Source organism: Grampus griseus (genome assembly GCF_964374135.1).
Source record: "Grampus griseus genome assembly, chromosome: 10".
NCBI lineage: Eukaryota > Metazoa > Chordata > Mammalia > Artiodactyla > Delphinidae > Grampus > Grampus griseus.
In genome coordinates this window covers 99,710,385-99,725,246 of record NC_139004.1, presented here as the reverse complement: position 1 = coordinate 99,725,246, position 14,862 = coordinate 99,710,385, and the positions used below count along the sequence as shown (strand labels likewise).

The window sequence follows — 14,862 nt, the reverse complement described above, 5'->3', positions numbered from 1 at the left end:
CTAGGATGTTCGGGGCCCCCGCTTGTGTTGCCAGCAGCCCCTCAACTTGCTCTGTGGGAGCCTCTAGCACCCCAAGTTAAAACACTGCCTTACCTGTCTCCTTGAGCTCTGAGAGGGAGTGGGGGTGGGCAGGGCTGTGTCTGTCTTGTTCCTGGTGGTGTTCCCTGGTGCCCAGCACAGCACCTGGCACGCAGTAGGTTCTCAGCACCCATTTCTGTGGAAGCCCCAGTGCCAGAACCCAGCTTGGCTGAGTGGAGGGAGGCCTGAAAACCATCTGCGAGAACCATCTAGAGCAGGAGATGAAATGAGGCAAAGAGGCGCATGGAAGCTGGTGCCAATGGGGGCAGCAATTTTGATCACATTTCCAAGAACTGAGAAGTAGAGAAAGACTCAGTGATACAAACATTCCCACGAGCTTCATCTGAAACCCTGCTCCAGGGCTGTGCCAGGACAGAGTTTTGCATTTGGAGGGAAGAAGTTCTAAAATGTGCTGCGTGATCTAAAAATTCTTCTAGAGGATTGCCTTTTCACAGGGAAATGGTAATTGTGGGGATCAGGCTTCTGGAGAGAGGACAGGTTCCTTGGTGTACGCATGAGACGTGTTTGCTGAGGCCTGCACGAAATGTAAGTTTTGCCAAAAACTTTTTTTGCCATCTTGTAACATTGAATGAGGTCCTCCTATGTGTGAACTTACAGTTCTGCAGGTTTCAGTTCTAAACTCTTTGAAGCAGTGCCTGTTTTGTGTTAACTCTAACCCCTGTAGCATGAGGACATCTGTGACTTTAGGTCAATAAATGCATAGACGGCAGGGTAGAAAGAGCTGCCATGTTCAATGTCCACATATTTTATATTCACTGTTATATTTATACGTGAAAAAGCTAAAGTTCAGAGAGGACCTGCATCAGGTCTCCCTAAGTCCAGACCCTGGGCTACAACCTGGAAGCTCTCTGCTTTAGTTAAGAAACCATCCCTGACTCCAAAATAACAGTGGCTTCAACATGAAACCAGGAGACTGTTCTCTCATGAAACCCCTCAAGTCTCGGTTGTGCAGGGCTGGTGAGGCAGCATGGGAGATCCAGGCTCCTTCCTTCTTGATGCTCTGCCATTATCTGCCCACAGATTCTACCTCATGATCCAAGAAGCTGTTGCAGTGCTGGTCATCATGACCACATTCTAGCCACCAGGAAGGAAAGAAGAGAGGACATGGTGGACACCTCCATTCTCTGAAATGCACAACCCAGAGACTGCACATATCACTTCTGATTATAGTCCTTCGGCTAGACCTTAATGTCACCTACATGCCATTGCAGATGCAGGGGAAGCTGGGAGATGCAGTCTTGTGCTGGGTGGCAAGGTGCCTAGCTAGAACTTGGGCTGATAATACTAAAAGAAAGAAAGGGAATGAATACTGGGGGCAGTTAGCACTTGCTTCCACCTTTCCTGAGACACCTCCATTATTTTAATCTCTCTACACATCTATCTCTCACTATAACAGGAGCTGCTCCTTTGAACTTGGTTCATGTCTCTGGGACGGGAACTCACATTTATTGAATGCCTATTATGCACCTCATCTCTTGTATCAATAATCTCAGTCCCTTTAGACAATTCTACCAACTGGGATGATTGATTCTCCCCTTTAAAGCTGAGGGGCCTGAGCCCTAGTGAGGTTCAAGGATTTGGCCTGAGGTCACACAGCTGGGAAGGGTACCCACTGTCTCCCAGGGGCACTTTGGGGTATGTGGAACACATGTCTCTACTAGAGGGCAAGGGGCAGGCTGTCATCAAGCCCTGCTGCCTTGGGGTGGAGGTTCATGCGCTCTCCTCCCAGAGGCAAAATCAGGGGTGAGAGAGTTCTGTGGCCCTGACGCTGGCCAGGTCACAGCCCAGAGACTTGCTCCCTCCAATCCATCTCTGAGTCCCCAGCACGTCCTGGCCTAGGGTCAGCTTCCTTAGACTGGGTTGAGTGAAGATACGATTGTACACAACAGGCACTCCATAAACCTGTTGGCTTCCTGGAGCCTGGACATGAGCTGGGTAACACCCTCTCTCCAGCCTCAGTCAGCAGCTCTTTGCCTTTATTTATGGCGGGTTCTCCATCAGTGGCTGTCAAATCAATTATAAATTAAGGAAGTAAGGAGGCTTTTCTCTCTATCAGGAAAAGCCAGCGAATGTTCTGGTTTTAGAGTAAATTTTTTCTCTGGATGTGAGGCTGAATTCTCAGAATAAGTTGACTAGGGTGTGGGAGTGAGAGGACAGGGCTGCCTGCAAGGCAGACGAGCTGAAATGCTACTGTCTCTCCCACTGCCGTGCCTGGCCCGACTCAGCACCTGAAATGGAGGGTAAGACCCGCGGGGGCCCCGTGGGAATCTTCTGTGCGGGTCCCCGCTGTGGGGGGAGGCTGGACTAGCTGGGCGTCACCGACATAGAGTCCCTCCCCTCTGGCCCGCTGTTGGTTCTGGCCACGCTGTCTCTGGCCCTCCTCCTCTAGAAACAAGCCCCTGAGGTTTTCTTTGGGCTCCTTCCTGTCCCCACCCTCAGACCATTTGGTTTCTGTGGGGTTAACTCTACCTTTGGCTGCAGAGGCAAGCAGGTAACCCAGGTCTGGCCAGTCAGAGGATGAATCCCCATCCCAGCCTGATCATAGGCTTAGGGGCTATCAGGTGACCCAGGCCTGGCCGACGAGAGCCCTACCTGGGAACTGTGCTGGAACAGATGAGAAAGGGAAGACCACTTTCTGTAGGCCTTGCAGAGCCTGGAACTGCTGGTGGCCTTTATGCCACCTCTTGAGAACAGTCAGCCTTGCATGAAGCCAACACAGAGGAAAGTGCAGCCAGAGCGGAGACGTACAAGCCAGATTAACATCATCCGCGCACCGGCATCCAGCTGTGCCTGATGCCCTGAGAGTTTCATTTCTGGGAGCCAATAATTTTTCCCTTTGCTTCAGTGCTATTGAGTGGGATTTCCTGTCACCTGCAGCCAAAGTAATCCTGACCGACATCACCTAGGGAGACAGAGTTAAGAGGGGCAACAATAGAGACCCCAGCCATTACCCGCTCCAGTCCCTCCATGGCACTGGAGATCTTCCTTCTCAGGCTCCTGCCGCCCTTTCCTACCTTGGAGGATGAGGGTAATTTGGGAGCTACATCTCCATCCCATTCCCCTTGGAGATGAGGTCCCTGGTAGGGCCAGCTCTGAGCCAAGGCTCCGGTAATGCCAAAAGTCTCCCACTGTCTGCTGTGTCCAGGAAGCAGGTTGGCTGCATACTGAAAGCTCAGCAGATCCCATCGAGGTCAGCTTTGAGATTCCTTTTTGCACATAAGGAGGCTCAGAGAGGTGACAAAACTTGCTTGCGGCTTCACGGGTCACCTGGATCTCTGTGACTCCAAAGTTGGGGGCTTTTCTCATTCCCGGGCCTGCTCCCCCCACCTCGTACTCCCAGGGGGCTCTGACGGTTGCCCAAACCAGGCAACCCAGGGTCAAGGGTCAGGTGGACGCCGCCCTGTTCCAATCCATCCTGCAGATAAAGAGCTTGAGAGTGACACAAACCACCACCATCAACACCAGGTATAGGAGCTGAGCTTTTAATACCCCAATTTGCCTTCGTCTCCAGGCAGAGCTGGGGAGAGGTAGAGCTTCCAGCTTTGGTTACGCGGAGGAGCAGGGGCAGTTGCTGAAGCAGCTCAGTTTCGATGCCCCAGCGTCCCAGCCAGTTTCACAGCAAGGACTCTCCGCAGTGCAGAATGGACTGGAGCCGCGGAAGGCTCGGCCAGCAAGGGAGCCGAAATCTGAGACCTGTGGACATCCCCAGGGAAGGTGGGCCCAGCCAGATTTCCCATTCTTTGTTTCTAAGCTCTTTGAGACAAGGGTGACATTGGGGACCCAGCTCCCCATTAAATGTGGGCAGGTAAGCATGGCTTCTAGAAGCTCCATACTGGCCCAGAGATGCTGCAGCCTGAGTGCTGGGGAGGAGAACAAGTGGTTTCCGGAAGCTGAGAGAAAGGCCTGTCTCTCCATGGGCCACACAGAAAAGGGGTGGCCCTAGTCCCGGGGCTCCATGCTGGAGGTGAGATCCCCAGGCCTCGGTCCCACGCTCTGAACCCCCCATGTTTTTTCAGTCCTGATGACTGCGTTCTGCACTTCCTTGACTGTCCCTCCCGTGGCCCAACACCCAGCCCTGGTCTGGCCTTGACGTCTGGCTCATTTTTATAAACCTGCTGAGGCTGGTTGCTCAGGGCCTTGCCCAATCTCAAAATGGTCACTATCAAGAGGAGATGATCATAGCAATGAATTAATTATATACATTGATATTATTTATAATGTTAACTACAGCCTGTACAGCTCCTTACCATTTACAAAGTGCTCACACACACATACACACATGCACACGCACACACACAATCTCATTTGATCTTCACAGCAGCTGTGTGGGGGATTTGGAATTTCCACTTTATGGGGCAAGAAAGTGAGGCCCAAGGAGGAAAACAACTGCTCAAGGGCATCAGACAAGGGTGAGCTGCTGCTGCTAACATGGTTTTGAGAGGATAGATATGCTCTCCCTGCCCATTCATCTCTCCATTCATGTCTGCACTCATTCCTTCCTTCAACCATCTAGCATTTATTAAGCACCTACTATGTGCCCCACTCTGTGCTACACACTTATCCCTAAGCTGGGACACTTTTCCAGAGCAAGAGTTCTCGTGTGCCTGAGAGATGAGTTTGGGGGGAAAGGGGGGTACAGATCCCACCGGCCCCTGGGAAATCAGGACTCCAGACTGGGCCATCCCTGCCAAGTGAGGAGCCTCATTTTTCTCTCATTAATTCTCTTTTTGTTTGTTTGTTTAAACTCAGGGAGCCTGTGTGACCTGGTTCCGACAGGCACGGCTCCTGACGGGGTGGCTGGGGTGGGGGGCGGGGGCTGGGAGACTCCTACAGTTGGCCACAGAGTCCTTAGGCAGGCGCCACCTGGCTGGTCTCTGTCTTGGAGGCAGTGGTGGAGGCCTCATCGTCACCCAGTGGGTTCCTGCCACAGCACAGGGTGGTGAGCATGCAGTTCCGGAACTGGAAGAAAGGGCATGAGTCAGTGTCAGGGTCCCCCAAAATGTGGGTGGCAACCGGCATGGTCGGTGAGATTTGCCTCCACCCCCGTCCCGCTTCTGGCCTTCCCAGCCTCCACTCCCCTCTCAAATGGCTCCCTGTAGGAACTTACTAGGCCTTCACGACCCCACCCAGAAATGCCAGGACCAAACCTCAGGGGGCTTTGTCACTGGTGATGCTCCATGATGCCCTCTGTGTGCCAAGGGCTATCTGTAAATTATCTCATTTAACCCAAGAGTTTAGGAATTCACCCTTCCTATGGATGAAGAAACTGATGCCCAAAGAAGGGAAGTGACTTGCCCAAGGTCACACAGCTAGAAACTAGCAGAGCTGGGATTTGAACCCAATATGTCTGACTCCATGTTTTCCCCACTGGATCAAGGGATCTGCAGAGGAACAACTGGTCTGTGTTAAAGGACCGCTTTATCCTTTCATTCCTTGGAACAAGACTTTTTAGCTCCCTGTCCAGCTGTGCGGAAACTGTCACCTATTCCCAGGCTTGGGACTTTGACCGTTTGACCTTTAAAGCAGGCCTCCGAAACCATCTGGATGGGTGCTTCTCATTCTTGAGCCAGCATCAGAGCCACCTGGAGGGCTTGCTAGAAATGCAGGTTCCTGGGTCCACCCTGAGCCTCTAATCAGAAGGTCTGGGGGTTGGCCCAGGAGTCTGAATTTCTCCCAGATGACTCTGACACCCCGGGGAAGACCAACTCCCTGACCATTTTGCAGGTGGAAAGACTGAGGGCCCAGTCAAGAATGTGGCTCGTCCTCTTGTGGCCTTGGGGGACCTGGACCCTCCCGCCTCACCAGCAGGCACCTGCTTGTTCATCATGATGTAGATGACGGGGTTGTAGATGGAGGAACTCTTGGCAAAGAATGACGGGATGGTCATGAAGATGGGGCCAAAGTCGGAGCCCTGGTGGGTGAAAATGTAGAACGCCACGCTGGCATAGGGCACCCAGCAGATCAGGAAAGCAACGACCATGATGATGACCATGCGAGTGACCTCCTTCTCGGCCTTCTGCGTGGTGGCCGACTCCTGCTGTTGGGCAGCTGCCTGCGGGGAAACAGGGCCTGGTGTTCAGACTGAGGCTCCTCTGGGACGGGGGCTGGGCTCAGCCCAGTCAATGTGCGTGTCCCCAGCGCCCAGCATAGGACCATACCTCCTTGACTGTGAAGACCAGCTGCCCGTAGCAGAAGAATATGATGACCAGGGGGATGGTGAAGTGGACCACGAACATGTAGATGACGAAGGACTCATTGTTGACCTCTGGCGAGAGCGTGTAGTAGTCAATCCCGCACGAGCACTGCATTCCCTCTGGGATGTACCTGAGGACCGGTGGGGAGATGGGGCGGGAGGGGCAAAGGGAGACCCACATGTGAGGGACTTGGGAACAGGCCCAGCTGACCAGAGTCCCCTGCCACCACCTACTGTAGGGCTGCTCTCACTCTGGGCCTCACTTTCCCTCTCTGTAAAATGGGGATAATAAACCTCTCCTTGGTTGTGTGACTGAGGATCACATTGACCGAGGTAAGCGATTCAAATGTATCTGTGGAAACAGTGTTGCTTCACTGTTCGTTCAGCGCCGTGTTATCCCGGGACCACAGTCTCTCCAAGTCTCTCATTCCAGAGGCACGCCCCCAACCCCACGCCCACCACCGCGCTGCTCTGCCCCGCCCCTCCCAGCCTGCCACTCCCCAGCAGCCGGAGGCCAGGCCTTGGGCCACACAGGGCACAGGTTGGTGGGGAGAAGGGAAAAGCCCTGCCAAGCTCTGTATTTGAGGCGCCCAGGTCTTTCTAGGCCAAAGAGGGGCACACAGGGTAACTAAGGGATCTTTGCACTTTCTGGAAACAAGAGGCCCCGGGGCATCTGGTTAAGATGTTTGGGTGATTTCAGACGATGGTGACACTGGACCGACCTCGGAAAACCCAGTGTCTGTTAGCTGTGCCTACCAGGATGTAACCGGGCTAGACTGGAGAAGACAGGGAAGGGGACCAGAGTTGTTTGTCCCTTGCTGAATTGCTCAAATTCAGCACGGGGCAAAGAACACTGGCCCCAGGAAGACTGAGAGAGGAGGAAAGTGGAGAGAGATGGGAGTTTCCCGGAAGCAGAGGGACACGAGGCCGCCTACAGAGTCACTAGTCCAATGTCCGGAACCACTGTCCACCGCAACCCCAGCTCATCTCAGCCCATTTGGAGATAACAGCCTAGAGTCTGGACAGGACTGCTTCCCAGAGGCTACAATGTCACACCTGCACGAGGAAGGCTCTGCCTCCCCAGGTGCTGAGGCCTAAGGTCAGAGGAACTGCTCAACAGGGCACTGGACCAAAGAGGATTGGAATCTGGCCCTGGCTTAGCTGCGGATTAGGGGCACAGCCAAGGTGAAGGGTTGGGGCGTCTTGGGGTCCCCTTGACATGGGGACCAGCCCCATAGCAGTGTCAGGGGCTGACCCTCTCTTCCCTGCCCTAAACCTCAACCCCATGACAGCTGCCAGCTCGGGACCTGGAACCAGACAGCCCCCCTGGCTGGAGGACCCTACAAAGAGCCCTGGAGACCCTTCCTTCCCTTCCACTCGGTGCTGTTACCTGGACCAGCCGACGAGGGGGGGCGCGGCACAGGCCATTGCCATGATCCAGGTGAGGGCGAGGCCCATGATGGCATGGTTCTCCCCGAAGCGGAAGTTGCTCATGGGCTTACACACCACCACGTACCTCTCGATGGCCAGGACCACCAAGGACCACAGGGCAATTTCACCTGCAAGGTAGCCAGCTGTCAGTCAACACACCACGTGGCTGGACCTGTCTAAGGAGGGGGAGCTCCCCTGAGGGATGGGGTGAGGGCAGTCAGGAAAGCACCTGGGGGCGGGCCTGGAGCAAGGCCTTAGGGTGCGGAGGGCCTGGACATTGAAGAGCGGGTGCGGGGCAGAGGGGCCTATATGCCGCGCAGAGTAACTCCCAGGAAGGTTAGTTCAGCTCAAGAGCTCTGGGTTCTTGAGGGACACAGAAATCGGGTCACGGGGTCATGGCTGGACCGGGAGCCCTGTAGGAAGTTTTTATAGAAAAATGTGTCCTTCATGGGGCAACAGGCAGAGTTCCTGTCAAAAGATATTGCAGAGGCAGCAGAAGCCTGGAGTTGGGAAGCCTTCCCTCCCTCCTGGGCAGCGGCCTCTCCCCTCCAGGGAAATGTAACAACATGAGTTATGTGGGACCCTCTCCTAGGAGCCAAGGAACTGCATAATGTTTTGCTCAGAGAAAGAAGGAGGAAATAATGATGTGATTTAGACATCTGCCCTGCATATCACCCCAGAAACTCAGGAGGGAGGGTGGCCATAGGAATTATCAACCAAACTAGGACATTTCTGAGTGAAAGGGAACACTAGTGAGTATTCCAGGACCATAGTTGTAGCAGAGACGAGTCCGCCTGTGTGTGGCACCCTTCTGGCCTGAGACTGTGTGACTGTGGTCACTGAAGGTGACAAACACCCAGTGATGGCCAGAGTCCCAGGAATGGGGCGGAGGCAGCAGCCTGGACACAGGTGGGAGAGAGAAGACAGGAGGCAGAGCGTCCTTGTGGCTGGTTCTAGGCTCTCCCTGTCACCCTGGCTTTGTAATAATGACCTCTCGTGTCTCCTGCTTGCCTGAGAGGCCATGTGTCCCCAGAGAACGTTCCTCGATCTGAGCCAGGAGACCTAGGCCCTGGTCACTGCCCTGCCATATCCCTGAGTCACTCTTCCCCTCTGCACACTGCAGTTTTCTCATCTGCTAAATGGGATCTATTCTCTGCAGAGAATCAGTTTTTCAGTTAAAGAAAGTATTTTAAACTATGGTTCAGAGCTACACAGATCACCTCACAGGTCTAACGTCTCCCTGTAAATGGACTCATCAACGCAGAAAGCATTCAAGCATGGCAGAGAGGCTGGAGGTGGGCTGGGAGGGAGTCAGCTAGATGTTGGAGAAGGACCGAGCCCATCGCCCAGTACAGGCAGTCCAGTGACTGGAGGACTCAGAGCCCTCCTCCCGCCCCAGGCTGGGAGCCCTGAACACAGGGATCTGTCTTGTCCAGCTCTATCCCCAGTGCCCGGCGTGGGTCTGACCCAGCACAGCTGCTGCGAGGGAAGCAGAATATGTCCTGAAGGGCCTCAGAGACATGGGCTTGAAACTCAGCCCCGCCAGACACTTGATGTGACCCCAGCAAGGCCCTTGACTTCTCTCATCTGTTTCCTTGCTGGAAAGCAAGACAATGACCCCACTCCAAGTGAGATCAACAGTGTTCAGTGCCCACCCTCGACAAACGGCAGCCTAGCTCATCATCACTAAAGTGTTTGTTGATTAAGTGAGGGCTTTGGATAATGGCCTCTCAGCCACCATCCCCAAGGCATAGGCTGTCCCCAGACACTGGCCCCCTCACGCCGCAAGCTCCCGGCTCCTGTAGCCCCCGTCACCCGCACCCCAGCTCATACCGCCCAGGGTGGCAAAGAAGCCCTCCAGATTGCATCCCGTGGGCCCGAAGACGAAGTACGCGTGCAGAGAGGTGTAGAGGGTGGTGGTGAAGCCACCGAAGACCATGAAGAGGTTGGCCACGGCCAGGTTGAGCAGGATGTAGTTGAGAGGCGTGCGCAGCTTCTTGTGCTGGACCGTGACGTAGAGCGTGAGGAAGTTGATGGGGAAGCCGAGCACGATCAGCAGGAACATGTAGGCGGCCAGCACGGAGAACTGCCACGGCTCAGCCAGGTAGTACTGCGGGTACTCGAAGGGGCTGCGCACCACGCCTGTCTTGTTAGAGAAAGGCACGTAGAAGTTCAGGCCCTCCGTCCCGTTCATGGCTGCGGCCCTTGTGGCTGCCCTGCGGCAGCTCCAACCGGAGGATGCTGCTGAGGCCTGAGCTCAGCCACGCAGGGCTCCGGCTGGATGACTCCAGGCTCTGAAACCCGCCCCCCCCCCCAGGCCCTTATAAAGTGACCTCCCCTCCCTAAGCTCCTGGCTGAATCAGCACCTGCGAGATTGGGGGCGTTATTAATCATATTAATCCTCACTGCTGCAACTGGGGGCCTAATTGGCTTCCAAGAGGGGCCAAGGTGACTCCAGGTAGAAGGCTTCTGTCCGGGAAGGGAGGTGCTGGGGACCCTGGGAAAGGGCAGGAGGCCCGCCCCCAACTCTCCTGTCCCCGAGGAATCTCTGTCATCTCAGCTGATGGCCTTGGCCTGACATTGGGACCTCTGACTCCATACCCCCACTTCCCTCTGGCTTAGTGCAAGCAAACTTCGTCTTCCTCCTAAATGGACCATGAGCTCCCAGAGGGCAGAGGTGCCGGTTATTCTCTCATCCCCTCACTCAGCCCCTCACCCATTCCTTCCCCACCTAAGTCACCTCCTGGCTCATGCAGTAACCGCATACTGAGAGTAGCCCATCTGCCAGGTTGTGAGCTTCGCAAGGGCAGGGCACTCCCCATGGCAGACACAAGCCCGGCATCACCCAGGAGCTCAAAAAGCATTTGTTACATTGAATTGGAATTCACTCGCTTACTCGTTCCACAATCATTTATGTGCAGGCCACTGGGGAGCCGAAGCTTGAGGAAGGAGGAGCTTACAGGCTGAGGAAGACTCCCGTGTGGGAAGAACAGCTCCTGGCCCAGGGAGGAAGCGTGCCTACCTGTGGAGATGTCCAGGGAGATAACATTTTGAGGGAGGGGGGACACTGTGCCAGGTTGCCAAGTGGGGAAGACAGCGTAGACTGAAGACAAAGGCTGGGCAGAGGCCTGAGGCCCACGTGGGATGTGGCCAGCTCTGGTGGGGCTTAGTGCCGGGGGCTTTATCCAGGGGCAGGGGCAGATCTCGGCAACAGAAAGGTGGCTCAAAAGCCCTCAAAGATGGGTTGAAGGGAGCGAACATGGAGGAGGGTACCAAGCGGGGGCGGGGGGGGTTGACCGAAGCAGGGAGGGGACAGAGGCCCTCGGGGCTCCGGAAGGAAGGCCCTTGACTGCAGGAGGTAAGCTGTGCCAAACGCGTGTCAGGCACCAGATCCCTGCAATGAGTGAGGCAGGCGTGGTCCTGGGCACCCCCGCGTGAAGGGGAGGTGGACCCCGGAAACAGGACTGGGTGGACACTGCAGCACACAGGATGTGACCCGGGATGTCTGGTCAGGCTGGGTTGGGACCGTGGGCCTTGGATGCCAGGTGATAGGCAATGCCATGAGGGTGGGTCCCAGGACAGCGGGATGAGCTCTGGGGGAAAATGAGGGCCCCCATGTATAGCAGGATGGTGAGGACATCCCCCAGGAGTGAACTGGGAGCCTGGCCTTCAGGTGCTCATTGACCACGGGCCAGCCACAATTTTTTTTTTTTTTTGTGGTATGCGGGCCTCTCACTGTTGTGGCCTCTCCCACTGCGGAGCACAGCCTCCGGACGCGCAGGCTCAGCGGCCATGGCTCACAGGCCCAGCTGCTGTGGGATCTTCCTGGACTGGGGCACGAACCCGTGTCCCCTGCATCGGCAGGCAGACTCTCAACCACTGCGCCACCAGGGAAGCCCCCAGCCACAAATTTTTATCCAGCACCTACTGTGATCCACACAAGGTGCTCAGTTCTGGGGGACAGAGTGGACAAGAAGGACCAAGGCCCTGCCTGCAGGAAGTGTCTTTCTTGGACACAGGAGAGCAAGGAGGGCCTCACAAACAAATAATGAAACCAGTAACAACAGGGTAAGTTCAGATGGCAACTTACTCCCACAGCACGGTTGTCTAGAGCAGCCCAGGAAGGCCTCTCTGAGAACTCAAGGGTGGAAGGAGTTCTGTGGGGGTAGAGACGCTCAGGGAGAGAGAACAGCATGTGCAAAGGTCCTGAGTCTGGGAATACAAGGCCGGCCAGGGAAGTGTACCAGTCTTCAAGACTTCCATCACTTAAGTTCCCTCATGCTAGTTTCTCTTCCCACCTGGGTTTCCTACACCTGTCTGCTTAGAAATGTGCCCCCTTCCCTCCAGCCCACCTGGGGCTCCAGACCCCTGAGGCCCCGGGCAGGGTCAGGACTCGCGCACAGAAGTCTGATGAAATGTGTGCTGGTGAATGAGCCAGGGGCAGGCGTGGCGGGTGGGTGGGGCGTGGTCCCTCAAAGTGCAAGGCGCTTGGCCCAGTGATTAGGCCTGTCATTAATGAGGTCAAGGTGAAGAGTTTCTGACGCGCCCCTTGGTAGCCAGACAGAAGGAGAGACAGTGGACACCCTGGATCAACACCAGCCCACACAGCCCTGCCCAGGCCGGGCTGATCCCTCGACCCTCGACCTCAGGACCTTGCTTGTTACCTCCTAGCGCTTATGACAATCTGGAAGCTTTTAATTCCTATTCTGTTCATGTGTCTTTTGTCCATCTCCTAGGCTGTAACGTTTGAGTCCCTCGGGGTAGGCTGGGGCCTGTCCTGCTCACCACAGGGCCCCAGAGCCCAGCTCCACACACAGCAGGAGCATGTAAATCATTTTCCCTGAAACTGAATGAGCTGGGATTTCTGTTTGGTTCACTGAAGTATTCCCTGAGGTCTGGCACATAATAGGTGCTCAAGAAATATTTGTGGACTGAGGCGATGGATCTAGGTTACATCAGGAAGTGCTTCCCTTCTCTAAGACTCAGGTTCACCCTCTGTAGGAAAGTCTAATAATCCCACACTCACAGGGTGAGAAGATGGGGGGTTAAAGGCCATCCCTGATGTGATGGAGCTCTGTTCTGTAGCGCATGATAAAAAACTAAAAAAAAAAAAAAAAAGCTCTTTTTGTTCAGAGGAACAGGCTCATGGAGCAAGCAGGAAGGTCATTAAAAGATACCTACTCTGACCCCCTCCTTGCTGCATTTTGCAGGTGGGGAGACCAAGGCCCCTAGTTGGCAGGGAGTCACCCAGGTCATGTGACAAACCTGCCTGGCCACATCTCCCTCCTGCCCCAAAGACGGCTCTCAGGAAGAGCTTCCCTTCATAACTCACACCACGCTGCCAATGACAAAAGAGGGCTGCGCTGGGGTGCTGGAAAAGGCCTGACTGAGTCGGTCAAGCCTGGGCAGCAGTGGTGGAGGTGGCACTGGGCTCAAGCCTGTGGCTCTCGGTCGCCAAGAGAGCCCCGGAAGATCCGCTTCCCCTCTCAGTTTGCTGGGGCTAGAAAACTCCGGGGATCCACGCCCACCTGCATGGTAAACCTGACCCGCTTTCCCCACCAGGGAAAGCGCTCACAAACCTTCAGGCCTGACGATACAGGTCTCACGGTCCTCCCTCGCTGGACTGAGGCTCTGCGGCCACAGCGCCAGGTGTAGCCCAGCCCTCCCCACTTCCCTGTGCCTCAGTTTCCTGTAAGTGATCAGTGAGCATTGCTGAAAGCGTTATCCTCTTCTGAACCTCGTTCAATTCATAGCCATGGAGAGCCCCCACCAGCTCTAAACGTCTGGGCACCCACCCATCACACGTTCATTTCCTATTCCGTAGTCATCACCGTTAGCAACGGTCTTATGTGTCTCCTGACTGACGGCCCATCTCTCTCTAGAAGGCAGGGCTGGCTCGGCCTGTTCTTGGCTACACCTGAGCTTGCAGCCCAGAGTAGGTGCTCAGTAAAGATTTGCCCAGTGAAGGAACATCTGCTCCCAGCCCCGTGAGGAGGCCTCAAGTCCCCTCTGACCACTGGAGGAAATGATGTTCCTCGGCAGAGCCGGAACGGAGGCCAGGCGGCTAGCCCTCCAGCCTGAGCTCTTTCGTCCCCTGTGTCAGGAGGTTTAGAGAGCGGCTCAGAGCACACGAGGCCCAAGTCCGGGTGTGGGCAACCTTCTGAGCCGCTGCCCCTCTTGGCCAGGCTGAGAACAAGCTGCGAGGAGCCGTGAGGGGTGGCGCCGGGGCCACCGGGGTTGGTCGTCTCTGCTTCCCCGGGCCAGCCCCTCTGGCACGCCAGGGGTAGGGCTCCTACTTGGCCATGCAGGATTAGGGTTTAGGGGACAGCGCGCAAATAGCTCGTAAGCCTCTGCGTGGAGGTGCTGCTTGGTCAGCAGCACCCGCCCCCCGCCGCCTCCCCTCACTGGCTTAACCCCACAGGCTGCGTCACCACAGCTGAGTGACGCCTTAGACTGAGCTGAGAATGTCAAGGGGGGAGAGGGAAGGAGAGGCCGACTCTCCTCTCCTTCCGGCCTCCTCTCCTCCCGCCCCACTTCCTTCCTCCTTCTTCCTTCCCTCCCACTGCAACATTTGGCCTGAGCTGGGTGCTGGGGACACTGAGATGAATCCTAGACTGTCCCCGTCCTCAAGGAGCTCCCAGGCTTAGGAGGCAGCAAAGGGAAAACTAATAACCGTGAGAGGTGGGAATATGCTCCAGCCCCAGTGCTGTGGGGGCCCAGAGGAGTGAGATTTGGACCAGGAAGTGGCGAAGCTCCCCAGCCTAGGCAGGGGGACAGCTGGGTCCAGGTCCAAGGAGGGAAGGGCCGGCTGGCGTAGAGGCGCTGGGGCCGCGGGATGGGATGGCAGGGGAGGCAGGAGGGCCTACGAGTCCGGGGGGCCAGCTGGCGGCCAGCAGGAGCCACTAAAGTTACAAGCAGGGGAGGGGCGTGGCCGGGTTCCATTCTAGGAGATGTTCTGGAGTCTGGCTGGAGGAGTATCAGGGTGTACTTGGGCAAGTGCTGGGCCCAGGGTGACAGCCCTGCCCAGTGGTGGCCTGTCTGCTGGGGCTCCTACCTACCCTGAGGTCAGGGCTGGCACAAGTGGAAGGTCATCTGGTATCTGCCACCGGCAGCAACCTTGGAGAAGGGGCACCTGCCCA

General features: G+C 55.8%; 1 protein-coding gene across 1 annotated transcript; it reads right to left on the bottom strand.

Moving 5' to 3' along the window:
- Positions 1–4,921: 4,921 nt before the first annotated feature.
- RHO (rhodopsin) lies at positions 4,922–9,932 on the bottom strand. The gene is made up of 5 exons (XM_082662871.1): positions 9,557–9,932; positions 7,683–7,851; positions 6,258–6,423; positions 5,912–6,151; positions 4,922–5,058 (listed from the first exon to the last, which is right to left on the bottom strand). The coding sequence occupies exons 1-5, from the start codon at positions 9,915–9,917 to the stop codon at positions 4,948–4,950; spliced, it is 1,047 nt and encodes a 348-aa protein (XP_082518997.1). The 5' UTR covers positions 9,918–9,932; the 3' UTR covers positions 4,922–4,947.
- Between the last annotated feature and the right edge of the window lie 4,930 nt (positions 9,933–14,862).

Coding starts and splice junctions, on each gene's coding strand:
- RHO (XM_082662871.1), bottom strand. CDS start 9,917: ATGAACGGGACGGAGGGCCTGAACTTCTACGTGCCTTTCTCTAACAAG. Junction 7,852..9,556: donor CTTCTTTGCCACCCTGGGCG/GTATGAGCTGGG, acceptor GCTACCTTGCAG/GTGAAATTGCCCTGTGGTCC. Junction 5,059..5,911: donor ACATCATGATGAACAAGCAG/GTGCCTGCTGGT, acceptor CCTTTCTTCCAG/TTCCGGAACTGCATGCTCAC.